At 42.8% G+C, this 27,488-nt stretch overlaps 3 protein-coding genes across 3 annotated transcripts in view; 1 reads left to right on the top strand and 2 right to left on the bottom strand.

Annotated features, from left to right (window-relative positions):
- Nucleotides 1-3,479, bottom strand: part of six4a (SIX homeobox 4a) — a 4,682-nt gene extending 1,203 nt beyond the window's left edge. Inside the window, exons 1-3 of the mRNA XM_055231318.1 lie at nt 2,580-3,479; nt 1,039-1,673; nt 12-114 (exon numbers count right to left, since the gene is read on the bottom strand). Coding sequence (XP_055087293.1) covers nt 12-114; nt 1,039-1,673; nt 2,580-3,307 — 1,466 coding nt within the window. The 5' untranslated portion in view covers nt 3,308-3,479. The remainder of the gene's footprint in view (nt 1-11; nt 115-1,038; nt 1,674-2,579) is intronic.
- The window catches only part of dhrs7 (dehydrogenase/reductase (SDR family) member 7), an 84,232-nt gene extending 65,960 nt beyond the window's left edge, over nt 1-18,272 (bottom strand). The window contains exon 1 of the mRNA XM_055231329.1: nt 18,269-18,272. The gene's annotated coding sequence lies outside the window, so the exon portion shown is untranslated. The remainder of the gene's footprint in view (nt 1-18,268) is intronic.
- mnat1 (MNAT1 component of CDK activating kinase) lies at nt 4,190-26,883 on the top strand. Its single transcript, XM_033988501.2, has 8 exons — nt 4,190-4,370; nt 7,452-7,604; nt 7,944-8,017; nt 8,271-8,374; nt 8,446-8,586; nt 9,318-9,449; nt 16,827-16,948; nt 26,633-26,883. The coding sequence occupies exons 1-8, from the start codon at nt 4,282-4,284 to the stop codon at nt 26,745-26,747; spliced, it is 930 nt and encodes a 309-aa protein (XP_033844392.1). The 5' UTR covers nt 4,190-4,281; the 3' UTR covers nt 26,748-26,883.
- Nucleotides 26,884-27,488: the final 605 nt, after the last annotated feature.

The following is a 27,488-nucleotide window of genomic DNA, read 5'->3' as shown; positions in this document are numbered from 1 at the left end:
TAGAGCCGTGAGTGCTGGGGCCCATGCTATAAAGAACTGTGCCATGGTGGAGGGACGCCAGGGTCATCTCAGCACTGGACGAAGACACTGACACATTGTTCAGAGGAAGAGAGGCTGCGGGCAGAAGAAGCTCAGCGTTACCACACGAGACATTTGGAGAGGAATCATCAATGACTGCTCACATTCACTCTATTTCCTATTGCAATCAATAAAGGGCTGCTGGTAATAAAGATGTGTGTGGCTTTGGACCAAGCAAAAGACGATAAAATGCTTGTGGTAAACAAGATAATGACATAATGTGAGATCAGTTTGTTTGATTCTCAAATCTGAGTTTGTGTTGGACTTGCGTTAACATTCACTTTCCTTGGCAATTAGACAGAACTTTGCCTACCATTTTGAGTCCCTGGCTAACTCCCGGCCTGAACTGCCTGTCCTGCTGAATGCTGTTGTAATAAGCCTACTGGACAAGTGTAGTCTGTACTATATCAGCAACGCCATAATGGCAGCGGTTAATGCCTGATGGTCTGATTTTCTGAAACTACAGGGAACATGGGGAGCAGTGATGATGAATGATGATGAGTGATGATGAGTGATGCTGACTTCAGAACGACTCATTTTTCTCTGGAGGGTTCAAAGAGCACCTTTCCTGTGTGTGGGGCCTGGTTTGGGACACGCCAGCACAGAGCAGAAACACAGGGAGTGAATCTACCTACAGATGTGAAGAATGGCTGTTGCTTGAATATTAAAACGAACACCTCTTTTGTGACATTCCAGGTTTCTTTTCTTCCTACAGAGCCCGTAGGCTTCCCTCAGAGGAGCTCTCCCTTTCTAACATAAAAGAGTGGCACATGGGTGTTACTACTCCAGGACAGGCTTTTTATCTTAACTGAGACAATAAGAAATAGTTTAGCCACCAATACAGAATTAACAACAAAACATGGCTAGGGCTATCCTGTTTTGGTCAATCTAATATGTGATCTTGTAGTGCCAAATATGAAATGAGTGTTATAGGTATAAGGAGGTGCTGGTCAGGTGTACCTTGAGCCACAGTAGAGGAGGAGGATAACTGCAGTGGAGAGAGACCCACATCACTGCTGAGGAGAGGGCTGCTGTCACTCTCTGTTACTGCATTGGGCACAGGCACCAGGCTGTATCCCCCCAGAGAGAGCGTAGAGGGGCTGTTTTGAGAGCCCATGTTGTGAATGCTCTCCAGCTTTACTTCAGTTCCATTCACACAGCTTGTGTATGTGCCATATTGCAGAGCAGGCTCCTCAGCTTTGTCCTGGCCCGTTTGCATGTGCATGTCCATTCCAGAGCTCCCCAGCAGCACCCCCCCAGAAGGCCGCAGAGGGCTGAAGGGCAGAGGTTGAATGCCCAGGCTAAGTCCGTTGAACAGTATGTTTCCTGATGAGTGCAGGTATGAGGAACCATTGTGGAAGGAGTTGTTGCTGCTAATCAAACTTCCATTATATAGAGCTCCACTGGTGGAACAAGGTGAGGCCTTGATGTCCCCGATCTGCTGGATCACCATCCCAGTGTCCAAGCCCCCTGTCTGGAGAGGCAGGGTTCCATGAGTTATAACTCCATCTGAGGAGTTGGACAGCGGACGTGGAGACAGCTCCTCTTGACCCTTACTGGACTCATCCTCTGTGCTGTGGTTTCCGTCTGACTCACTGTGAAGAGTAGATAGTAAGCGCTTTACAAACAGCAAGTTCATTCGTTATTCTAGTATAATAAACGCCTGAGTCATATTTGCGTGCCATGCAGAGTGAGACTTACGTTTGTTCCCATGTCTATAGCGGCCTTTATTACGTGTTATGAATGCCCCACCCCCTTACCCCATGTGAAGAAGGCCCCTGACACCAACACTCCAACAACATCAAGCGTGGAACCATTTGGCGCTATAAATTCAGATGTGACAAAATGCCAGCACGGGTGGCTCGACAAAACAAATGGCCAGTGAGATTCTACTGGAGTCTTCCTCGGAGTTAAATAGCTTAAAATAGTTTGAATAATGTTCGAAGTGAAATCAAAGTGCCAAGCGCGTGAGTGAAACAGACAGGGTCACGACGCCACCAGGTGCGCACGCTTTGTTCTCTTCTAAGGGCATGATGAAAGTGTATTTGAGCCCTGGATTATGAAAGCATAACTTTTGATTTGAGAACGACATCGTTAATAATGTGTTTTACGGAACACCTAGAATTAAAATTAATAGTAAAGTCGATTGGAGCCTCATTTGTGTGAGACGTTATAAGGCGGTAGTAATTTTTTTGCCTATAGGTTTCCATGCCCCCTAGCACCTACACTCTTGAAACCGGATCTGAAGGGCAACAGCCTCATATTTCAAAACATTAAAGGCGTGCTCCAAACTATTTACGACTACAGGCCTACTTTTATTCCTTATTTCTCTATTAAACACCGATTGAACGCTAATGGGCGCGCGCGACTAAAACGCGTAAAGAGAATGAGTGCCCATAGACCACAAAGCGGCCTCATTTACGCACTCATTCAGAGCGTTATTAATTCCCAATTTACGCACAGTAAATAAATTATAGTAGAAGTTTGGGGAGTGCTCTCACCTTTTGGACTGAGCCTCGGAAGGGTTCCTGTCCCGTTGTCTCCTGTTTTTGAACCAGTTGCTGACTTGGGTCAAGGAGAGTCCTGTGATCTTGGCCAGGTTTCTCTTCTCGGCCGGAGACGGGTATCTGTTTTGATTGTACAGATCCTTGAGCGCATTTCGGGAACGCTCCTTGAAGCAGTACACGGTCTCCTCCCCGTCCCAAATAGTCCTGGGGAGAGGGTATTTCCTTCGGATTCGATATTTGTCCACAGCGCCCAGGGGTCTTCCCCGCGCTTTCTCGGCCTCGGTGTAGCGGGCCTTGTACCACAGATCCTGTAGGAAGGTGTGGTTGGTGGCGCTGAAGCTATGATTCTCCAAGATACTATAGAGCTCCTGGTAGCGCGCCTGGTGGAACGCGACTAGGGCTTGGGCTTTGAGGATGCTCTCATTGCCATGAAGCAAGTCGCTCTGCGGTAATGACCAAAGAAACCGGGCCAGTCTCTCCACGTTGCCCCCCTGCTGCAGTGCCTCACAGACACATGCCACTTGCTCCGGGGAAAAGGCCAGAGAGGACGCGGCGCTCACCAGCAGCTCTGCCCGCACCGCGTCCGCGTTGGGAGTAGCGCGCTCCATGGACAACTCCGCCGCGTCCAGCGCCTCAAGCCTGATGCACTTTTCCGCCTCCTTCACATTTTCTCTCTTGATGTCTGTTGCTCTTGTGACTACTCCGGCAGAAGAGGAAGACATTTTTTTGTTGAACCCTCTGTGTAAAAGTCACTCCTCCCAGGTCTCTCAGGTTACCTCCTCGCCATGCGAATGTGATCAGATATCTGACAGCAGCTGTAAGCAGATACTCGCTGCCTGTTCCACCCAACGTGACTTTTCCTCTGCGGGACTGAGCCGCGCTGAGACTCACTGGGGTCTATCTGCGGGACACACACGATTGGCCGCCCAGGGCCAGTGTGGGAGGAGCGAGCGCCATCCAGACCAGCGCCGTTTAGCTCTGGGCTGTCACTCATGACTCAGGTCTAACCCGCAGTTCACCTGTTCGAGGTGCGGGCTGGAAACTTGAGGGAATGGGATCTTCTTGTAGCCTAGACGAATGCCGAAAGTTACACAATGGCACATTGGATTATAAAGTTAACATTGGCTTTGGTTTATTGGTAACTTGCTGCTCTGTTCTTTTACAGAATCTATTGAAACATTTTTAATGGTATAATAAAAGGCACAAGTTATTAGGGTGAAACCGCATTTGTGAATATCATGCTAAGTTTAAATAACTTGAAATAGCCCTTTCTCTCTTTCATTTAGGCCTATTTACCGTTTCTCCTTGTTTATGTGCAAATAATATCATCATGCTAAACAAAACAAAACTAAACTAAACTAAAGTGAACGATTATGTGTTAATAACTGCCATTTAACCAACTGAATTAGCGGTCGTCTAGCCTGAACATAATACGGGTGGGATGTACATTCCGTCTTGGTTCACATCAGTACAAACGTAGTCTATTTTTGTGATTAATTTAATAAAAATAATTCTCCAAAAATAGGGCAGCATGTGTGAAGTGAGAGACGCGCGCTAAGGCTGGAGCTGAAGAGGAACTCTCCAGATTCAACGTTTTTACCCGGACCGCATTTAACGAAACGAACATCCGGAAGTAGATGTAAACAGCCTGTCGCTCTCACTCGCTTTTCTCAAGTTTTGTTTATGTGCAAGAGAAATGGACGACCAAGGATGTCCCAGGTGCAAAACAACCAAGTACAGAAACCCGTCTCTGAAGCTGATGGTGAACGTCTGCGGACACACGCTGTGAGTTATTACCACGCTGCCGATCCTCACTGAGAAACAGGCGGTGGAAAACAAACTGCCTTTCTCATGCTTACGTTCATCCTTTTAACACTTTCAACGATTAAGATGAGCTAATGCAGAAATATTTTGCTCATTAGTTAATGCATTTTCTCTTCGTTGCATTGATTACGATGCTACCTGCCAAAAGCCTGCGTGTCTCAATCTAGATCCTGGGCTCAGATCTGGAGTAAGATCCAGTTTGCTTCGCGTGACCCAGATCTTGTTCAAAGCTCACTGGTACCAACTGATTGTCCTAGCTGCTATTATGAATGTCAGTTTCAGAGATCCAGTTGTAAGTTAAAGAACTATGCAACTTTTCCGGTGGAGGGTCAACCACCTGTTTGTTTCCAGATGAGATGTTATTGCTTTGTCTGGAATGTTTCACAATATGGCATTCTTTTCTGGCTATTCACATGGAGACAGGTGGAGCCAGCAGGCCAAGCTACAGGTCAGATCTATGGAGAGGTGACACCATGCAAAATAAGAATGCATCATTTTAAATGAAAGATAAAAGATGAATGACACTGTTCAGGCAAAGCAATAAAATTTCAATGGAAAAGAAAAACAGACAGTTAAGCTTCCACCTGAAAAGGTACACTGTGCACTTTGAACTACTTTTCAAAAATAAAGTAAAATACAATCTTAGTGTAGTGTGTCTTTTGCTTCTTTGCAGTTACATATTCATAAGAGTTTACTATAGCCATTATATTATTTGTCTTTTACAGGCATTTTAGCATATTTCTGAAGGACTGCCATAGTGTCATTGTAATATTGCTATCAGAGTAATCCCCCAAAAATATTGAGCTAATTGTTCTTTTGCCATATTGCCCATCCAATATATAATATATATCCTGACAAGTATTTGTATCAGATTGTTTATTTGTAGTGAATATTGGTGAATGCAACACTCTGCATTTGTTAAGTGTTTAAAACAATATCAAAGTCCTTTGTTGAGAGACTGGATTTCTCTGACATGTTTAGAGCAGCTTCACATCAGTGTTATTTGTGTGTAAACTGTAGCTGAGTCTGAGCTGGTTAGGTTTATGGTGCAAACAGGTGAGTGCCCATGGTTGTGCTCAGACACTGGGCAGACGCTGCTCCTGCCCCCCTCCCTTTGCTGTTGGAGCTGCTGACAACTGCAGATGGGACTGATACTGGGGGACAGGTGAGAGAGGCGCACCCTGAGCTTCAGCCTGGGACAGTTGGTCTGTTTGTCATGTGGAGAGTACACTTCACAAGAAACAGGTGTCCTCCCTGCCTCTTAGGGGCTCTGTTCTTTGCTGTGTAGTTGCACAGGATTTCTCCAATGGAGACTTGTGTTGTGTGGTCCATTTATGGGGCAAGGGGCAAGCTACGCCCCGCGCCTTGTCCTGTTCTGATGAATGGACTCTTTGTGGGCCTGTGGAAACAAGCAGGATCCCTCATCTACCTCCATATGGCAGAGCTCTGCTGCTCCTGCCTGGGGCCACTGTGAACATCTGCCTCCTGCAGCTCCTCCTGCTCCACCAACTGGACACCACACTGTAGATCAGCACTGGTCGTGTTTGCTCTGATGTGGGAAGAAAAGATGATTTTACGTGTAACTATAACTTTAGGCTATTCTCAGTGCAATGTTTTGAGATGGTTTACTGACTGAGACCCTTATCTGAGATGTTTGCATAAACAACCAAAATGCCTAGCTCTGCACATTTAACTTTACCAAGCTATCTGAATTCTGCCGATGAAGTGAAATAGCCGGTATGGTTACTCCTTTGAAAGGTGCTTCACAATTCTGTATTCAGTTTGTCTGGCATCCAGCTTGAAATCATAAAAGCATGTATTCTTGGGTGACCAGGCAGATATTCAGCCATTTTAATCTAATAGTTGTTAACTGTCCAACACAACAAGGCCTAAAGCCAGTGTCTCCTGTGATAGACGGTAGTGGCTGATGACTAGCAGCCCATGGAAGTAAAGCTCTCTGTGCAAATGTTTCTTCAAGCCAGGCCCATCAGGGAGCTCCAGGAGTACTGTGATGGGTAAACGCACCTGAATACAGAACAGCTGATTGAGGGCTGTGCTTAGGGCATTTGACAAACTAATTATAGCAATATTTCTTTGCCAGAAGTAATGTGATTCCATAATGTAATAAATGCAGGAAACAGCATTATGAGCAGTCTTCTTTATATAAGTCATCATTGCTGTGAAACAAATCCCATTAGTGGAATTCTTTTTGTATGTTTTGTCAACAACCTCTGTACAAGTGAACTATAAATTGTCTGTTTTTATTCACTCTAGGTGTGGGCGAAATTGACAGAAATCAATATCTCAATACATTTTAAATAACCTGATAGCAATATAACATTTAGGATGGTGTACATGAATGAAAAGTCATTAATGAGGCAGATTATAGAATAATAGCTGCTTTACATGAATACACTATGGCTAAAATGTGCCTGTAGATAATCATTGAGGTTCACATATGGCATAAAACGTGAATGGATTGTAAAATTAAGCAGAAAAGTGGAGATATCATATTTGAAACTTGAAGCTGTTTGTCCATTTCTATTTTACTCAACTCTTTTTGTAGCCTTTATTACAGACTGTTCTTAATATTCCAATTTTGCAATTCTGCATATCCCCCAAACAAGAACTGAGATATTGATTCTATTGATTCTAAAATCATATTAATGTTTGTATCTAAAATCATATTAATGTTTGTATCTATTCTTTCTCTCTTTGAAAGATCTAAGCATGTTACTTTTCTTTACCTTGGCTGTGTTCCTAAATCATTATGAATACAGTGTTCAGTTAAAAAACAGGGAGCACACAGACACTGTTCTGATGTGGTGTCAGACTAATTTCCTTTTGTCTGAGAGCAGCAGCAGCAGCAGCATAATCGACATTCCAATCATAACCCCAACCCTCTCTGAGCACTCAGCCCATTAGCACCCACGGCATCCTCCGCTCCTCCAGGCACTATACTCTGCTCCCTGTACTGAAACAAGCTTTAGCTGCTCGAGGTGCTGGCCGACGTTTACCTGAAACCCCTGTGTTTGCCTGCAGATGTGAGAACTGTGTGGAGATGCTGTTTGTGCGGGGATCAGGGAACTGTGTACAATGTGACACACCCCTGAGGAAGAGCAACTTCCGCGTGCAGCTCTTCGAGGACCCCACGGTGGACAAAGAGGTGGAGATCCGCAAAAAAGTGCTGAAGATGTACGTGTGAGGGCAGTGGGTGGGGTCAGTTTATGTGTGATCCTGCGCCTCCTCCCTCTTCTTAAGCCACCTTTGTCTTTCTCATTACTGTGTTTGTTTTGTAGACAATGAGTCTCCCCGGGGGGGCTCAAATGGGAAGGCTCTTTCCCTGCCAGGTTTTTACTCCTCTGCCCCTCCCCGCCTGTCTCTCATCTGCTCTTTAATAGCTCCTTAATTGACATCTAATGTGTGTCTGTTAGGCAGCAGGCAGACATGCTGTTATAAAATGGTTGATTTAATGGAGGTTATTAATGTCTGTATTTTTCCCCTTATTGTTTTTATGTTGTTCTGTCCTCACAGATATAACAAAAGAGATTTCGACTTTCCCAGCCTGCGAGAATATAATGATTATCTGGAGCAAATAGAGGATATAGGTAAGTGAGAGCTCCAAAGTTTCACATATGAAAGTTGCCAAAACAGCACTACATACCACATCTAATTTCAAAGCTCTCCATTCCTATCACAGTTCTGCAATACTCTTTCTCGCTATTGTTGCTTTGGTGTCTTCAGGATATAGGCGTTTTAAAGCTGTGGCAGATGTGGAAATAATCTATCTAGTTTTGAGATGACCATTTTGAAATGAGGAAAGCTCTACAACGTATCTATAATTTATTTTGTCTTTGTCAGTGTTCAACCTGACAAATAATATTGATGTGGAGAACACCAAACAAAGGATGGAGCAGTACCAGAGGGAGAACAGAGATATCATCCAAAGGAATAAAGTCAAGTTGGTGAGTACATACTACAGCAGTGTACAGTCTGTGTACCAGGCCATTGTCTTCACAGCAGCGTGTCTCTACAGACTCGAGAGCAGGAGGAGTTGGAGGAGCTGCTGCTCCTGGAACAACAGGGGAATGAGCAACGCAGACTGGAGGCTCTTCAGGAGGAGCAGAGGCAGCTCCAGGCCAAGAGGAAGAACAAGCAGGCTCTGCTGGATGAGCTGGTGAGTGCTCACACACTCGCCCTCACGAGATACCTGCACAGGTGACAGGTGTCATGAGGAGAGTGACTTTATCCCCTTGCCTCAGGGTTCATTAAGAGCTTATTACAGCTCATTGTGTCGCTGCCGCATTGTCCTCAGTCTAATTTCAAGGCCCTTTGGCACCATTGTGTTGAGCTGTGGTGTTTAGCAATAATTGTTCCTGGGGAGTGGGCTGCAGAAGGCATCAGAGACAGAGGCTAAGGCTTGTGTTTGTTTGTTTAAAGCACAGGGCTGTTGACTGTAGCCCTCCAGGGGGTCTCCCATGAGCTCTGTCATCTGTACCTCCCTGTGGCTCCAAAACACATCTAACTGTGGTTGTGTCTATTCACATGCTAACACTTGAAATCCACTCTGATGATTTAAAAAAATATTGAAATAGGAATTGTTGTGATTATTCCATTAATGTATTATAAAGGATAATGTATATGCTATTGCTTTTATTCTTTCAGGTTTATAGGGTTAAATAAAATCGTACTACCGTGGCAGTACTTTTCAAACTCTTCTGTCATCTGAGCTGGCAGCTGTCCAAACAGTTGACCTTGAATCTACATGTGCTGTGTGGCCAGTGCCTTTAAATGATTTCAGTAAAGTGCCAAAATGGAAAGTGTCTGTGTAATCCCTCAATCGTCCAGGTCTGATCCATAGCAAAAGACGATGGAAATGGAAATTGAGTCTTTTCTATGTGTGTCCAGGAACAGTCTCAACTTCCAGCCACCATCTTACTGGCGCAGCACAAGGCCCGCGCTGCCCAATTGGAGACAGAGATTGAGCACCAGAAGCAGAGTGTTAAACCTACCAGCCTGTTCTCTACTGGGATCCAACAGGTAAGGTCCCCCCACTGTTGCCCATATTCATATATAGTGGGGCAAAAAAGTATTTAGTCAGCCAACAGTTGTGCAAGTTCTCCCTCTTAAAAAGATGAGAGAAGCTGTAATTTTCATCATAGGTACAATTCAACTATGAGAGACAGAATGGGGGGAAAGAATCCAGGAAATCACATTGTAGGATTTTTAAGGAATTAATTGGTAAATTCCTCAGTAAAATAAATATTTGGTCACTTACAAACAAGCAAGATTTCTGGCTTTCACAAACCTGTAACTTCTTCTTTAAGAGGCTCCTCTGTCCTCCACTTGTTACCTGTATTAATGGCACCTGCTTGAACTCAGTATCAGTACAAAAGACACCTGTCCATAACCTCAAACAGTCAGACTCCAAACTCCACTATGGCCAAGACCAAAGAGCTGTCAATGGACACCAGAAACAAAACTGTAGACCAGGTTGGGAAGACTGAATCTGCAATAGATAAGCAGCTTGGTGTGAAGAAATCAACTGTGGGAGCAATTATTAGAAAATGGAAGACATATAAGAGCACTGATAATCTGCCTTGATCTTGGGCTCCAAGCAAGATCTCACTCTGTGGGGTCAAAATGATCACAAGAACGATGAGCAAAATTCTCAGAACCTCATGGAGGGACCTAGTGAATGACCTGCAATGAGCTAGGACCAAAGTAACAAAGGCTACCATCAGTAACACACTACGCCGCCAGGGACTCAAGTCCTGCAGTGCCAGACGTGTCCCCCTGCTTAAGCCAGTACATGTCCAGGCCCATCTGAAATTTGATAGAGAGCATTTGGATGATCCAGAAGTGGATTGGGAGAATGTCATAATGTCAGATAAAACCAAAATAGAACTTTTTAGTAAAAACTCAGCTTGTCATGTTTGGAGGAGAAAGAATGCCGAGTTACAGCTAGAGAACACGATACCTACTGTGAAGCATGGGGGTGGAAACATCATGCTTTGGGGCTATTTTTCTGCAAAGGGACCAGGATGACTGACCTGTGTAAAGGATGGAATGAATAGGGCCATGTATCGTGAGATTTTGAGCGAAAACTTCCTTCCATCAGCAAGGGCATTGAAGATGAAACGTGGCTGGGTCTTTCAGCATGACAATGATCCCAAACACACCGCCCGGGCAACAAAGGAGTGGCTTCGTGAGAAGCATTTCAAGGTTCTAGAGTGGCCTATCCAGTCTCCAGAGCTCAATCCCATAGAAAAGTTTTGGAGAGGGTTGAAAGTCCATGTTGCCCAGCGACAGCCCCGAAACATCACTGCTCTAGAGGAGATCTGCAGGAGGAATGGGCCAGACTACCAGCAACAGTGTGTGAAAACCTTGTGGAGACTTACAGAAAATGTTTAACCTCTGTCATAGCCAACAAAGGGTATATAACAATGTATTGAGATGAACTTTTGTTACTGACCAAGTACTTATTTTCCACCATAATTTGCAAATAAATTCTTGAAAAATCAGATAATGTGATTTTCTGGACTTCTCTCATAGTTATATTGTGCCTATGATGAAAATTACAGGCCCCCCTGGAAGAACTTGCACCATTGGTGGCTGGCTAAATACTTTTTTGCCCCATTGTAAACGTGCCTACAAGTTGTACATGCTGCACACATACTTTATTTGAACGATACTTCAACAGACATGACGATGCGACATAGGCTTACATTTATTCAGCTGAATTACAAACTTCCAAGGGCTTGCAAATTAAAACGTAACTGTTGCCTTTGTGGCACATTGGAGCAATGGTGATGAGGTGCATATTTCAACTTCTGTTTTGCTCCACTTTTAACACATCTTCTATGATTAGCATATATGAGCAACTGCTTTATAAAAAGACTCTTACTTATAAGTCACTAAACATTTTGTTTTACATGAACAAAAAAGCAACAACTTTCTAATAAGCAGTCTGTTAGCAGCCTTTCCATTAACAGCTGTTTTAGTAAAACCATTCAAAAGTTGGTAATGTTATACACAGCAAATAAACATAGTTAAGTCATTCTTGAACACTTGTTTATTGATGTGGACATAGTTGAAATCTGTTGAGTGAAGTAGTTTAGCTTGAAGGTTGAGGCTCTTTTTCACCAAACCATAACTCTAGTAGATCTTATATCCAGGATTGATGTTAGATTTTAGAGATGTATATTGGCCGGTGATGATAACAAATTTTGAAGTGTGATATAATGCTGAAGTAAATATAGACGATAAACGATAATATTGAAACCAAAAGATAACGCAGAACTGTCCCCCAAAAAGTGTTCTTTATGTACAAAATGGTAAAAAATCATGAACTACAATAAATAAATAAATAACAGAATTCAAGACTTAAGTAGATAGTTTGTATCTATAATAAGTCATGGAAGTTCATAATTCAACACTCTACATCTCAAATCTTATTGTAGTACAAAAAAATAACCAAACTTTTCCCACTAGTACAAGAAAAAAGTAAACACTGTAATATTGACTCTCAAAAAGTATTGTTCCATAATTATTGTGACAGATCTATATGCATATAATCGATTTTCAATATATGGTGTGATACATTGCTTTTATTTCTATATTAAATAAATGTAGATTTCAAATATATATACATTTGGGGACACGTTGTTGCTTCAAACGTTTTCAAACTGCAAACAACAACTAGTCATTTTGTCTTAATTGTTCTTCGTATATCACCTCACGATGTCTTTGTTGCCAGTTTGCACAGAAAGGCTGTTCAATATTGAAGTTTCAGTGCAGACGTATAAGGCAGATGTGGCAGATGGAAATCAGTATTAGGTTGTGGTGGGGCTGAAGTCGCTGATGCAGAGGAACACTGTGATGGTGTTGGCTCTTCTCCATGTATTCCTCTGTGTATTCCTCCATTGACTGGTCACAGATCTGGGCTGGGAAAGCAGTGGTGCTACTGGGGAACTGTGGCTCTGGATTTTCCTCAGTCCAGACTCTTCCAGACTCTAGAGCAGTTGTTTGAGTTGGTGAGGTTTCTGAACAGAGCAGCACATTCCTGGAGATTGTTGGAATGAATCTGCAGAGTTGTGGTCTCTTGGTCATGAAGATTTTTAGTTTTTCTTCTTCCCTTCATTTTTTTCATTGTCTAATTTAGATTTAGATGTTGCAATGCATGGCAAATTTATTCTGATTAAAGCTGTTTATAGCTACCCTTTTTTTTTTTTTTTTTTTACATTTTTGGTAAAATAATAAAAAATGCTAATGTTACTGTGCTCAAGGTTAGATAGACTGTCAGTTTGTTTTGCATTAATGTACTGGGGACAGTTTGTCATAAGCAGTGGGCAACACCTGGACACTTCTCCAGATCTGAGCCAGGATGCTAGTGAAGTGTACCTTAACTGCTGATTATTCAAAAAAGAAAAACCCTCCTTAAATGAAAATGATGTAGAATGTGTAGGAGAAATTGTGGTACTTGAACAACTGACAACTGACTGACATAATACCGTCACACACAAGTTGCATTCAGGTGTATCTATATAGGTATTTAAGAAAATTATTAATAAATGTACAGTTTTCAAAAAAACTTACAATGAATACTACAGAGCAGCCTTGTACACTCGTACTGTACACAGGTGTGTGTTTTTGTGAGCCATTAAAACATTGACTTGTTCCCTAGACAAATGTGGAAAGACTTAAATGGTGACAATGATAAATGGACATATGCTGATGCTTGACCTCTGAGGATCTGCTGGTGATGAGTGAGTCCTCCCCTGCAGCCCCTCTGCTGGCAGCTGCTTCACCCTGGGGCCAAGGTAAGCCCTGCACAGGGCTATTACATATAGGCCTGTTTTCAGTCTGTGGAGGCAGGGGTGGCACTGGTGTCACAGTTTCTCAATGCCTGAGGCTTTAAATACAGCTGACCTCATGGTGTGTCGTGTGGTGTCAGGTTGTTTACTGTGAATATGTGAGGAGCTCCACACGGTGCTGGGATGGCTCTCCACAGGGTTGATAAAACGGAGCCAGCCTGAGGAGGTTTACAGATCCTAAAGGAAAGTGGTCTTTTCCAGGTGTGATGTGAAGTGGGATGGGCCTGGTCTTGCCCCAGGAATGGTCTGAAATCATTTACTAATCCCTCACTTTGTAGATCCTGTGTTGAATGAAGTCAGATATACATGAGTGCAAGCATAGACATAGAGAGGCACAGTGCACTGGGCACAGTTTATTCTTCAAAAGAATGAAGTGTGTTTTTCAAAAAGACATTCATGCAAATAAAAAGGCCCTCTGAGCCTTTATGTTCTCTGTTCAAACAGACTGTTCTACACAGGAGCAGCCAGATGCAGTACAGTGTTATTTTAGGGTTGCTATTTGGATTAAAGGCAGTTTTTTGATGTGTGAGAATTACTGATATTATTGTTGTCTTCCAACTTATGGAGAGGTTGAAGAGAGAGCATTGCTGAGGATCAATCTTTGTTTACAGGCGGCAGAGCAGCTGACATACCTGACGAGACTGCTGTGGTCTAATGTAGGCACTCACACACATAAACAAAGTCCAACTCATCAGCCACATGGGGGTGGAAAATGTTCATCTAAACATAGAAAAGAAGCTTCATTAAACAGGGTTCTCCTTGGCTCCTTTGCCTCGTAGGCTCAGACTGTGGCATTTAAGCACCACTGAAAACATATGTGATGAGGATGTTTGCTTAGGCAGGTTTGGCTCAGGTAAGTTGCCCTCCACAGTGTGACCTTAGCTCACTTAAGCACCCGTCAGCGCAGGCACAGCTCTGTGTTACTCTGCTCTGCACCACAGACTGGCCAAACCTGTTCCGCCTACACGCCTTCTTACCCCCCAGTCCACAGTATTCTTTTATCTAGTGAAAGAAAAAGGGAAAGCACGCTTTGCCCTTAGCTAAAGATGGATTGAATGAATAGTCTGTGTGAATTTTCAGATATTCAGGAACACTGCTGGTCTCCCTGGCTCAAGGAGAGGGTCATTTAAGGGGTGGATTGAGAGGTCTGATTGGCACTAGCACATGTGGGCATTCACACCTCTGCCCCAGCCCAGTCTGGCTCTGGCTGTCCTGGGCAGTGACGCCCAGCCCAGAGGAAGGAGGACTTTTCAGCCTTAGAGGCTTTGTGCAGGGCAGCTGCTGCTGGTCCTGGCGTTATATTTAAACCTGTGAGGCAGGGGGTGGGCACTCGCGTTTACACTTGCTACTTGGTGCTCTCAGCCTGCATGCAGTCCAAAGCCTTTTATCCTCACAGAAGCCCGGGCAGCACCAGTACAGAGGGAGAATGCTCTAGTCCAGGGGTTGGCAACCTTTAACACCGAAAAAGCCCTTTTGACCCGGTTTTCACAGAAAAGAAAACACTGGGAGCCGCAAATACTTTTTGACATCTAAAATACACTGCATATATTGTTTTTTTTTACTTTACGCTATGTATAAACAGCTGTAGTGTGTTGCTAATGAAACCCATGAAGTGCTACAGAGAAAATTCAATTTTATTCATGTAATGAACATATTTTGAACATTTTGAACTCTTACAAAATAATTAAAAAAAAAAAAACACGCAGGATTTAAGGTCTCTTTCAAATGAATTAAAAAGCTGAACTGAAATTATCCATGTAGCAAACAAAAAATGCTGTGAGCTGTTATCCATATATCGCCTTTGGGCTTTCGGAGTGTGTATCAGAGCTTAAATGCACACGTTTTGGCAGGTATAGTGTTTTCGTGAGTGTGATGCTTATTTTGAGTGACAAAAAATAATACAATATTATTTTATTTTAATATTTCAAGATCACAATAATCTTCCAATTTAGAACTACAATTAAAAAAGAACTAACAAAATAAAATACACTTCAATGAAATACTATTATTATTTTCCCAAGTCACGCAGAGTCGCAATATAAGGATGAAAAAGTCCCATGCGGCTCCGGAGCCGCTGGTTGCAGACCCTTGCTCTAGTCTCAGCACTGCCCTCTAAACCCTATAGGTGGAACATAAGCATTGTGTCTGATGGTGCTGATGGTGGCTTCCACAAGACCTTGGTGTGTTCTGCTGAGTTGCTTGGATGAAGGACACCAGAGTGCAGAGGCTTGTGTTTGTGTGGCACAAGTGTGTGGTTCACAGTCCATCCTGAGATCTCTATATCATACTCTCACATAGCCTGTAGGATGTCAATGTAATATTTATTCAGGAGTAAGAGACAAATTTCAGATGTTACCTGTCATCTGAAGAAGGTATCATGGTCATGTGCTGCTAGTAATTACAAGATTAACTTAGCAAGAACTAAACAAACTTTCAATTAAATTTACTCCAAAGAAGTGCTGTTTTTCTCCCAGTAACTTTAAAATCAGAAATATTTCATAGTTGTTCACATACTACTTCACATACTAGAGGAATGTTGATGTAGAAGCCAATGTGACGTAAGGATTTTACTCTTGATTGAGCTGTTAAAAATCATGAATAGTCATTTGTGTTCACAATAACTGAAACACAAATTTTCATATTGTGACATCATTAACACTCACTACTCACTCTTGCAAGTACTAACACTAAAACTAGTACTGATGATTTTTTTTGCTATTTCCTTGCCCATGTGGCAGTATGTAAAGTTGAGGGTCTCGGGGGGAGTACATTCATGTGTCATTGACGTCTTGTCACACTGTTAATAATGGTACAGATGAAAGCAGGAGTGATGCTGGTGTCTGTGCTGGGGGCTCCTTAATGAGAGAAACAGATGTTTGTATTGACTTAGCAGACGCACGCTCCATATTTTTCCACAGAGGAGTTTTATGGACAGGGAGAACAGGCATGAAGTAAACCAGTGATTAAGTGATTAAGGACCTTCATTACAATATCATTAATCAAACATATTGTTTATCCTAAATGCATTGTCAGTAGAATTGAACAAACGGACAGTCACCCCATGCATTTGTTTTCATGAGGAATCTTGACAAATTAGCTCATCCACTTCACTTTGGCTCAACCTTTTTAATGTGTTTTTTATCTTAACATAACAGGTTTGTTTTAATTGTTATGAGTTTGATCCCTCTTGACTCAAAATATTTACACTGAAACGCACATCAAGATTTCTTGTGTAAAACTCAAAGGTGCTGCTGCAAACCAACAGCATATTGTTCATTTAGATAAAGTCATACTCTGTGGTACAGGTAAAAATGGTCTATGGAAACATTATGTCATTGTGCTTTGTCTCTATGCAGATATGAGCAGACCAGAGAGCTCAGACCAAACCAGTCTGTCTCTGTGTGTGGTTAGGTTCATGATAAAATCTATTTGACAATAGCTGGATTTTTTTTTGGTTGAGTCTCTTGCGCTTCAACTGCACTAAACTCCACGTCGTACAAGCACTGACAGTTTTGCATGATTGTGTTGTCTCTTTCTTTAGAACCAGATGGTGTCTCTTCAGCCTGTGCCCAGGATTGAAGAAGTGCTGTACCAGTACAGGCCCCTGAAGGTGTACACGTATGGACCGCCTGTCCCTGAGCTGGAGCAGCTGGGGAGACTGGGGTATGCACACAGCCGCACTGCACACAAAGCAGAGAACATTTACTGTTATTAAAGAACTACAATTAATACTTTCCACTACTAGAATAAATATAAGAACAGAGATGATTTTCTGAGTCGTGCATGTCATTTGTATACAGTGCGATTTACTTGAATTGGGATCAAGCTGAGGCTAAGATAGGTGAGTTGCCTTTTGTACTTTCCAGAGCTTCCACTACTCAACCGTCAGGGCATAGCTTTGTTTTTTTTGCAATATTAATTATGTATGCAACAACTTATTTATCACTGTTACAATTGTGAATATGTACATATATGTACATATGTATTTCATGATATTATGGTATAGTATATTTTGATGTGTCTATTTTGCATTATATACATAGGACCAAATTTTGTTACTTTTGTCTATTCCTCCCTGGTGCGCTACAGAAATACACCATGAAATACACTACATCCATACTGTCAATAACAGTATGGATGTAGTGTTGGTCAGTAATGTGTTATGTGTGTTACTAAATAATCATTAGCCCTGCTACACTGGTTGAAAATAATGTCTTCCTTGTGTTCCCTGCTGTATCTTTCACTGATGCCCACTCCATTAGACACGCTCCTGTTATTGGGTGAGAGAAACACTGAGCCCCTGGTCACTGTGGGAGACCTTGTTGACTTTGCCTTCCTGAGATTCTGACCTTCATTTGGCTGAGACCAGTCTGCTTCAGCAGAAAGAGGGCATGCTTAGCAAGAGGGTTTTCCACCTTTATTACACCTTATTCATGAAATTTAAAGAAAATGGACTGTGTGTCGCAAATTGTATTTGCCTAGTTAATATACTTCTAAGTCACTAGTTCAAGTGAAAACATCCTTCACAGGGCAGAGGTAGTTTTAGCACAATTCCTGGCACTTATTTACATGATGTATTCTGTGAAGTGCTGAGGTCCTGCTTCTTCTGGAGTGATCAATATGCAGATGAAACACATCTCTCAGTTTTTGCTGTGTGCGGGGCTCTGAGAGGCGCACGTTTAGGGACAGGGTGTGACTGGGGGTGCACAGTGTCAGCAGTTCAGTGTCCACTAAGACCTTGCCTCCACCATAAAGATAAATGAGCAACAGCAGTCCCTCAGGTGTATGCCACAGTGACACGTCCAGGTATGCATAGACAAACCACAACTCCCAGGATGCAATGCTTTGGTAAGTAAAGCAAGCAGTATTGCTGACTCTTTTGTGTAGTCAGCTCTTTGTCTGATCCAGCTAAGTTTGGGGTTGTGTGCTAACGCAGATACATTCCGTGCCCCTGTCAGTGTCCCCTAAACCTGGAATACATTTCCAGTCCCCCTCACGCACACTCAGCCCAGTTATTGCAGTCCCAGTGTTTGGACATGCTGTAGTCTGTGATGTGGTCAGTGCTCTGAGAGAGGGAGGGGGGGTGGATGAGTGTGCATGAGCTGAGCGACTGTGAGGGGCACCAGGGCATTTCAGATCAGGTTGTTTGTCTTGGTTAAGATGGAGGTGACAGCACTGCCCATTTCTCCTGGACACAAACATCAGTGTGTGAGTGTTCAAACTTGCAAAGACTGTTGTCTATGTCTGCTCCACACAAGCCAATCTGGTCCTCTTTTCTGCTGTGTTTTACCTACTTGTTGTCCTTGCCCATTGGGCCAAGAAACATGGGTACACCCAGGCTCTCACCGCCTCTTACGTTTACAGGACCCCATAAATGCAAACAAAAAACTTCTATTAAAGACAGCTGCAGAGGGCCTCCAAAAGAGCCCGTTCAGATTTCAGCATAGCATTTGCTTCCTTTGCGCAGACTGACAGACTGTCCTCCGCGTCAGGGGTAGGTGTACAAGATCAGCCCCAGAGGACTTCTATGTTCCACACAACACATGTCTGTTTTGGTTTCTGCTGCACAGTATAAAACATCTTATAAACAAAAACAATCAGAAGTAAATACTTTGAGCACAGACAAAATCATATGACTCTACAGTAGTAGCTCCTGTAGAACTCCGACCAAGATGACTTTTGTCTCACAGAAACATCCTCTTAAGCCCATGCAAGGAAAACAAATAACGTCTGATTCATACCTAATTTCCACAAAATACTGTTTCTCCATGAATAGTTTAAACCACAGAGTCTGTAGGTGATGAAAGACTGTCCAGGAACCCGGACAAGAACAAATCACAGAGATGGGGGTGTGGGGGTGTATAGGGGAAAGAGAAATGGGCTGCATACCATTCAAAAATTCAACTGAAACCTCAAGTGCTGACAATGAGATCTTGCCAGAACAGTTGTTTGCGTTGGCACTGGTTGCTCTAAAATGAGGCCATTTCTTTGACAGAGGCTGGTCTACAGGCTTTGCCAAATGCCAGTGTCTATAATATTTAGAAGTTTTTCTTCCTCCCCCACTCTTCACTGCATTCTATAATTGGTGGAAAATGTGTGTTTTTTTCAGCTGGAAGCGCTTGTCAGGCATTGATTCTTTTGGATAGGGCAGAGGGAGCAGCTGGGTGTATGGTGTTTAGTCTGGAGCACTTCTCTGGGGATGGACCTCTCTGCACAGGAAGTACCATCACAGAAAGAAAGCACCAAGTGGAGTTTGTTAGTGATCTGTAGTCAACTATATTTAAACAAGATATAACATTCATTCATGAAATCTATTTTGCTGAAGTATAACTCATCAGTGCTTAACCCATGATTTTTGTCCAAGCCATATGTAAATGCACAGGGAAAAAAATATCTCGGCACATCTTGTGGCATGAGATCTTGTCCCATTCCTAGTCTTTATTGCCTTTAACCAAAAGATCTGGGTTTATGGTTTGTGTAGCCTGTCGTCTAATATCATTGGAAAACATTAAGAAAAGAGTGTGTTTCAGTGAGACTTTTAAATCTGCACCTGTGGAGAACTTATTAGTGTTATATTTCTCACAGGGTCCATGCCTTTGGTCCTTGTTAAATCAGTTACAGGCAGATTGTATGCCACTCCAAACAACATTACAATTATTATCCATGCATATCTATTTTTAGTGGTGTATAAGCCAACTCTTCTTTGCTTCTGGGGCCACTTGATTCCCTGTAGGGTGAATTGTCGACTGACAGAGCTGTCATACCAAGCCAAAGAGAAGTGAGAGAGGCTGAGAGGAGAGAACCCATGCAGGTCAGGGTCAGAGGAGCAGGAGCTGGTCAGACTTCATACAGACAGAAGCAGAGTGATGGCACCTTCGAGAGGCTGTGCTAAGGCCTCCACACTCTCACTAGAGCTTTGAAGCTGGACTTACAAGCTTTAGAGAGCACGACCTCATGTGAACTCCTCTGCAGCACTGCTCTTTTGATCGAGGAATTATTATAAATAGTCTCAACGCACTTACCTTTGCACTTACATTTGGCATATTCTGAGTGACTTATTTATTGATATATTTTACCTTCTGTATAACTTTATGCTTGCCTTAACAGAATTCGGAATACTCTGAATTATAGCTTATCTATGAGGCTTGAGTTCTCTGTAGGTCAGGACTGGAAGCAGGTCAGGTGCCACAGATTGACTATTTGCATTTAACCAAAAGAGTTCATGTCATCTAAAAGTGTGCAGGCTTCAGTCTGACGATTTGACTGGCAAATCTGCCTGTGTCTACAAAATATCTTCACTGGCAGCCCACAGCATAACTCTGATTCGCCTCTGCTGTAGGTGTGCAGTTCTTACAGCAGTGGATCAGAAAGAGTGGAGCACGGCCATTGTCTGGTCCTCCCCCACCCAACCCATTATCTGTCTGTCTCTGTAAACACACCATTAACAGACAGAGCTATGGAGGCAGCATCACTATTGTTTTCCCTCCCATAGATCTGAGCAAATATTGATCTTCTCTTGAAGTATGACTCAAAATACTCTGTGCTGCCACTGACTGGACCTTTTTACATGTGGGAGATCCGCAGCACACAGGGACTGCATGTAAAGCTGTTTATTTCCCTGAGACTAGACTGCACCAGGCCTCTGGTTTGCTGGTGGCACAGGGTCAGCACAGCTCTTGGGTTGTCCTGTACTATTTTAACCCAGGTGTGTTGGTGTAAAGTAGAAGTGTAGAATTGCATGGTGGCGGTCCTCCTCAGAAGTGAACACATCCAGACACACAGAAAGTGTCTGTGCTCTTGGCCCCTGGGGCAGTGGCCTCTCCGTGTACCTGGGGATTAGCTGGCTCATTTTCTCCTCTTAGTAGCTGCGGAAAGCAAACAAGCTCCTGTCATGTAACTGCGTGGACCTGCCGCCTCATGGTAAGAAGCTCGCCCTCACTACTGAATTAGAAGCCTCACTTTCACAAAGAAGTACTGATGTTTTTGTGCGACACTGAACAATGAGAACCATGTCAGTTGGAACTTTGTCCAGGACCTATGCTTGCTGTGCTTATGCAGTTTGTTCCTTTGGCCTTTTCCCAGCTCGTTGACTAATTGAAATCCTCTGGAGATGCTCCTGTAACTGATACCTGTGAAGCCCTGTCCCCCCTCCCCTGGCTCGCAGTGTGTCATAACTGTGTGGTGGCTCTGTTCTTTGGGCGTGCCTGGTGAGGTGGACATTTACTGAGCTACATCTGTCCTGCCTTTGTTTACTGGCCCATTTGGTGAACGCTGACACTTGCCTCACTCATTGTGTCCCACATCAGGCTGCTCGCTGTTCCTCTGCTGGGAGCTGATCAAATAGCAGCTCAGGTGGCTTTAGTGTGCTCTGTCCTGAGAGCTGTGTAAGCAGTCAGTCAGCCTCTGCTGCCCCCGTAAGGTGAAATGTCTGCACTACACAAGCAAAAGGTAAACTCATAAACACAGCATGTGGAAGAGGTCCAGCATTCATAGGATCACACCAGGACAGTGTGGCAAGAACAGAATGTTTTTGCATGGCATGAAGTTACCACTTGTTTATTTTGGGAAAAGGAGAAAAAAATATAAAATTATGATGTGCACAAGCAAGATATTACTATCAGAAACTAGCATAAATAAGTTTATTTTTGCTTCTGTGAGTTGAGGTTAAAAAGTTATGGAACTAAGTATAACAATTGTCAAAAGTCATAGAATTACTGCCTATATATTATTAATATCGAGATTTGATTTTGGGGTGGGTGCTGGTGAGCCCAGCTGCAGATGAGGGGTGACAGGTGAAGGGTGCACATCACAAGCCTCTAACCATAGAGGACAAATTCTCATTGAGAATATATTTGCCTTATGCTCTCCGCAGCAGCTCTGAGGAACGTAGATAAGCCCTGTTGGTGCTGTGATGTTGTAGAATAGACAGTGCTGTGGTCTCAGAGGAAGCAGTGTGACCTTTGACCTGAGCTGATGAGGCTGTTCTGTTGACAGATATAGTATACCTGTGAGAGCCAGGCTTGTCTGCAGGGGCCTGTCCTCACTGAAGCTCAGCCCGCCGCACCATAGCCAGTGGGAAAATGCTCTCCCTCTCTGTGGGACTGAGGCAGAATATGGTCAAATAAACCGATGATGAATGGGTTGTTTTGAGTGTTTTTAGAGTTTCCTTCTGATCCTCCAAAGCAGGGCTGCACAATTTTGGAAAAAAAATTAAGAGGTATATCATTTACATTATAGTAATACAAGAATCCTCAGGGATTTCAGAAGATGTTTGTAAAGGTCTGAACTACAGGTACAAGAAGATTTTTCTATAAAAACACAAGATATTTTGCAGAGGACATTCTGTTACCTAAATCATTCTAGCATGCCCGTTGTACCCATGTACTAGCATATTATCAATGAAAGTTCTCAAAAGTGCATAAAGCAATGTTTATGTGTTGGGCAAATTATCCCGGGGGCAGATTGAGGGGGTGGTGGAGGCGGTCCTGCATGTAACCGAACTCCATACAGGAATGTGGGGGTGTTGTTGAGGAGCGAGTGGGTTTGGAGGAGTGTGGGTAGTACGGGTGATTAGGAGGGGACAGCTGAGTCCTGACCCCTTTATAATGACAAATCATCTGACAGGTGTGTGGTTCGGCACCCTCAGCCCCCATCATTCCCAGGCCCAGAGCCCCTCTGGTGGAGCATGGTGCTAAAGGAAGACTTCCGGACACTCATTGGGATACAGCAGCTTGGGCTGGGATTTCTGAATTATGGAGCACATGTAGTCTACTCCTGTCTGCTGCTTTAGCAAAAATACCCCAACCTTTAGTGAAGTGTTTGATCTTTTGTCAAAGGTGTGCTATGTAACTTTTCTGGTGAAGGGCCCGCTACCTACTGCTTTCTTTACCTTTGTTCTCATAATGCACTGACTTCACTTTTCAAATTTTCCCAGCCTTTTCCCGATCCATTTGAAGCCGACACAACTTGTCTGGACACGTAGCTCTGGTTTTCCCCTCGTCAGACCAAAGACAGCCCCACAGCCAGTCCCTCATGTCCACACACTGATGTAATGTGAATGTGGAGGGTGAAAGTGTCTCTTTTCTCTACAATGATGCTTTCAGGGGTAGGCAGAAAAAAAATGTTATGACAATTATCAGCATTAGACCCAAGTATTCAGTGTACATAGGAGCCAAGCCAGTAATATGTTTTACATCTGCAACTATAGCTCAATTTGAAATCTTTATATCAAATGCCAATCCAGTTCAATAGAATGTGTTTTTATATGGATTCAGAACACAGTGATTCTTCAGTGCCCTAAAATGTACTAGTAATAATAACAATAACAATAATAGATTTATTTAATTGCAAATGAAAAATGGTTGGTTTTAAACCAGACATTTAACTACAACTGTCTTAGAGCTCCTCAGGCAAAGAAAGGAGCATCTTTTTTTAATGGAGGTTAGCATGCCTTGTGATTTAGGTAAGCCCTGCTATAGCACTCATAATAGACAGTACAATAACAGTGTACACCTCCTGCCTTTAGCTGTACCTGAGCATCCCACTGTGGGACGAGAAACTCAGGGCTAACAAAAGCTATTCTTCTGTGTCTGCTCTTTTGGAAAGCCCCTGTCATATTCCCCAGTGACGAACACTGTCACACTGTCATTCATGTGTTCATGACCCGCACCCCCCTCAGCCACATAATGGGCCAGTCCAGAGTGACCCATATTTACCCAATAATACCCAGCTTTGAAAAGGCCTGGATCAAGTGTCGGCTAATGCTCCGGTGGGGCCAGGGGAGTGAAAGATGTTACCAACTCGAGCGGCTTGGGTTTCAGGCCTCTGAACAAAGCAGAGGGAGGAGGTGATGGGGAGAACAGCAGCCACAGCTCCTTGGTTAAACTGGGTTAAATGTGTGCTTGTAGTAGTCTTACAGCTGTGTGGAGGACTAATGTGTATTGTTCACACAAATATAATGACCTATGAGTAAACGTGATGCATACTACAGTGTAATCAGTATAACTGAATAACTGAACATTTCATATGTATATATATGTATATGTGTGTGTGTGTGGGTGTGGGGGTGTGTGTGTGTGTATATATATGTGTGTGTGTGTGTATATATAGGGGTGTGTGTATATATAATATATGTATGTATGTGTGTGTGTGTGTGTGTATATATGTGTGTGTGTATATATACACTTAATTGTATTTATCAAATGTATCAGTTTTTTACTACTTAGTTCTACTTCTACTCTATGGCTTTTTAAATCAATAATTTGGGCTTAATTGATAAAGTGTCTTGCTCTTCTGAGCAAAGAAAGCTCTGTATCGTCCTGAAAGATAGGGGACAGTCCGTGTCACATGTGTGTTGTATTTTGTTGCCTTTATTGTCTCTGTAACCTTCTGCTTAGTGTATCCGAGGCTAGTCATCCCTTTGTCATCAAATAAACCTATTAAATAAGAAACCATATGGTTTGTTCCCCATACAGTAAATTACCTTGGATTATTACAGCTGTTTAGGAATGATTGGGCTTTTTTCTGCTTTGAACAAAAACACACACCTAAACACACATAAAGTACTTATTTTATATCGCTTTTATTATGGACCATTTATTGTAACTGTACACTTTCAAAAGCAGTCAGGTGACCAAAAAATGTCAGATTTATTGTTTTGCCTTGTGCGCTTGTTTCTTCTCAAAATGGATTTACAGGAAGACAAACCAGCAGAAGTAATGGAGCATGACTATACTAACCTCTGTGTTAGGTGAGCACAGGCCAGACAGAGAAGTGGCTCTGCAATGATGTTGATACCCAAAGGTGATTTCAGCTTACACACCCCGCCCTTCGCCCCCCTCGCTCCTCTGGGGCAGGCAGGTATAAGGTTACACAGGCCTCTCAGCTTTCTTGGAAGGAATGACCACATGAGTAGCTTGGGGATTAGATTAGCAGGAAGAGCAGACTTAGCCAGGCCGTAAATAGCCCACTTTTTCACCATTAAAAAGGCCCAGTACAATATAATCAATAGGCAGCACTCATCTGCAGCAGGAAGCCATCTGAGGAGGCCTGTGAAGTGCTCTGAAGGACGGGGCTATGCAGCGCACCCTAATGAAGTTAATATTAATCACTGGCTTATGCTTAAACTGCTGTTGGTGCACAGTGGGTTTTCTGTGTCAAATACCTCATTGCTTTCACCACCGCAAGACTTTCCTTCTTCTATAACCTTTTATTTTTTGAACAAACCAGCTATCCACTGCTTTGGATATTTTCATTGGTTGTCTCATTGCCAGAGCAGTGGTCTCTGTATTTTTGCCTTGTGTCTCTTGGGCCTCCCACAGGGCTAGGGTTACTGTGGTGTAGCCCTGCTCTCTCTTTCACTTTGAAGTTTCACAGCACTTGAGAGAATCAGAGCCTTCTGTTAAAGCTGGGTCATCAATCGACCACAGATTCAGTCCTAAACAAATATGTTATCACTGAGGTTTTTTGTTTAACATATTGTATAATTTTTCAATGTATGCTGCTTTAGCTGTGCTCAAAAGGGTACTTTCCGTCTTTCATATTGTTTTTCTGTAATTGTTTCATACAAATAAACCAAAATGGTCAAGAATTTGGGGTAAAATACATACATTGTGATCAGAGTTGTGGCCTTGAAATCAAGTTTCAGTTCCTCTGTAAGACCCTACAGAGAATGGATATTTTGTTTTTATTACCCATTACCCAATAACTCAGCCTTTTTGATTTTCTGATTGTGACCATTAAAATGAATGTTATTTTATTAAACGCTTAGCAGATTCTTCTTAGAACATTATAGAGAATACTTAACTTTTAATTGTGAGGGTCTTGTGAGAAAGCTGAAAATACTATGGCGTGTTCCCACATATATGCTGATAATCTGTAGTACAAGGCCTTCCCACTGAACCAGGTTTGACATGTTTGTGGTATGGCAAGCCCTTCAGAGGCGGGCGTCCATCAGAACTGTGCAGACATGAATTAGCAGCTCCAATGTTTTTCTGTCTGTGACTCAAAGTAAAAATAAACAGTTTTGTCTTTGCTTAAGAATCTGAAGAGAGGCTTTGGCAGCACACATCTGTAAGCACTTAGACTAAAGGACACCAACAACACTTTAATAGAGCTGCAATGGAGGGGCTTTTCGGCACAAGGTGTTCCACTGTTGCTCTGAGCGCCGTCTGTCGCAGCTGATGTGCTCTGAGGCCAGTGCAGAGCCAGAGAAAACAGAGCTGGGGTAGATTTAGTGGGGAATGAACTTGGACTCACATTACTTTAAGGAAGTTCAGTGGGCGGCGGCTCTCACTACACTCCCTCTTGTGTAGCGGACAGCTGACTGACCAGAGCTCTGTGTTGCAGGTATCTGAACCATGTGCGTGCCGCTCAGCCTCAGGACACAGCCGGAGGGTACACAACAGCACTGGCATGTCATCGGGCCATTCAGGATGCCTTCAGTGGGCTCTTCTCTCTGTAGACCACAGGAACCTGTTGATGATCTGACCTGGGCACAAATAGAACTGATATCTGAAAAGGTGATATGTAAAGTAAAGCAACTCATTTTTCTGAGTTATGTACAAAATGTTTTTTTTTATCCAAATAAATTTCTTGTGAAAAGAATTGCTGTGTATTGTCCTTAAAGAATAACTAGTCAATTAAGATCCTAATTTTTGTTTAATCAAAGGACAGTGTGACTCTAGTGTGTTCCAAGTCAGTGATTTCCAACTCTTAGTTTTCTTAAAAAAACAACTACTGTATATTCAGAAAGAATTCAGAAAGACTTTGAGCAGTACGGCTCTTTCATATATGTTCACACCCAAATGGTAGCCATGGTTGTAGATGATCTTATAACATTGTACAGTTGTTGGACCCAATTCTTAACCATAAGCTCTATTTTATTAACAAGCTATTTCAAGGTGTGACAAGGTCCAATTCTGTGGAAGCAAGTCAACAAATCCATTTCCATTGTGCACTGTACCAGGGATGGAGATGGAAATAAAGTGTGACATGTCCCAGTTTCCCCATATGACTTTAAATAATATTATTGAATGATGATTTAAATATGAACTTTATCATCAACTCTTAACAGTCCGAAAGAATTATTTAAAGGCAATACTTCACGAGGGTACTTAGTAAAAAATATTTTAAAAAGAGGGATGTGAACAATTGTAATTAAAAAATACGCACAAAGTACTCCTATAATTTTTTTCAACATTGA

This window comes from Periophthalmus magnuspinnatus, chromosome 22 (assembly GCF_009829125.3).
Source record: "Periophthalmus magnuspinnatus isolate fPerMag1 chromosome 22, fPerMag1.2.pri, whole genome shotgun sequence".
NCBI classification, from domain to species: domain Eukaryota; kingdom Metazoa; phylum Chordata; class Actinopteri; order Gobiiformes; family Gobiidae; genus Periophthalmus; species Periophthalmus magnuspinnatus.
The sequence above is the reverse complement of the archived record's forward strand: the minus strand, read 5'-3'. Positions and strand labels throughout refer to the sequence as shown.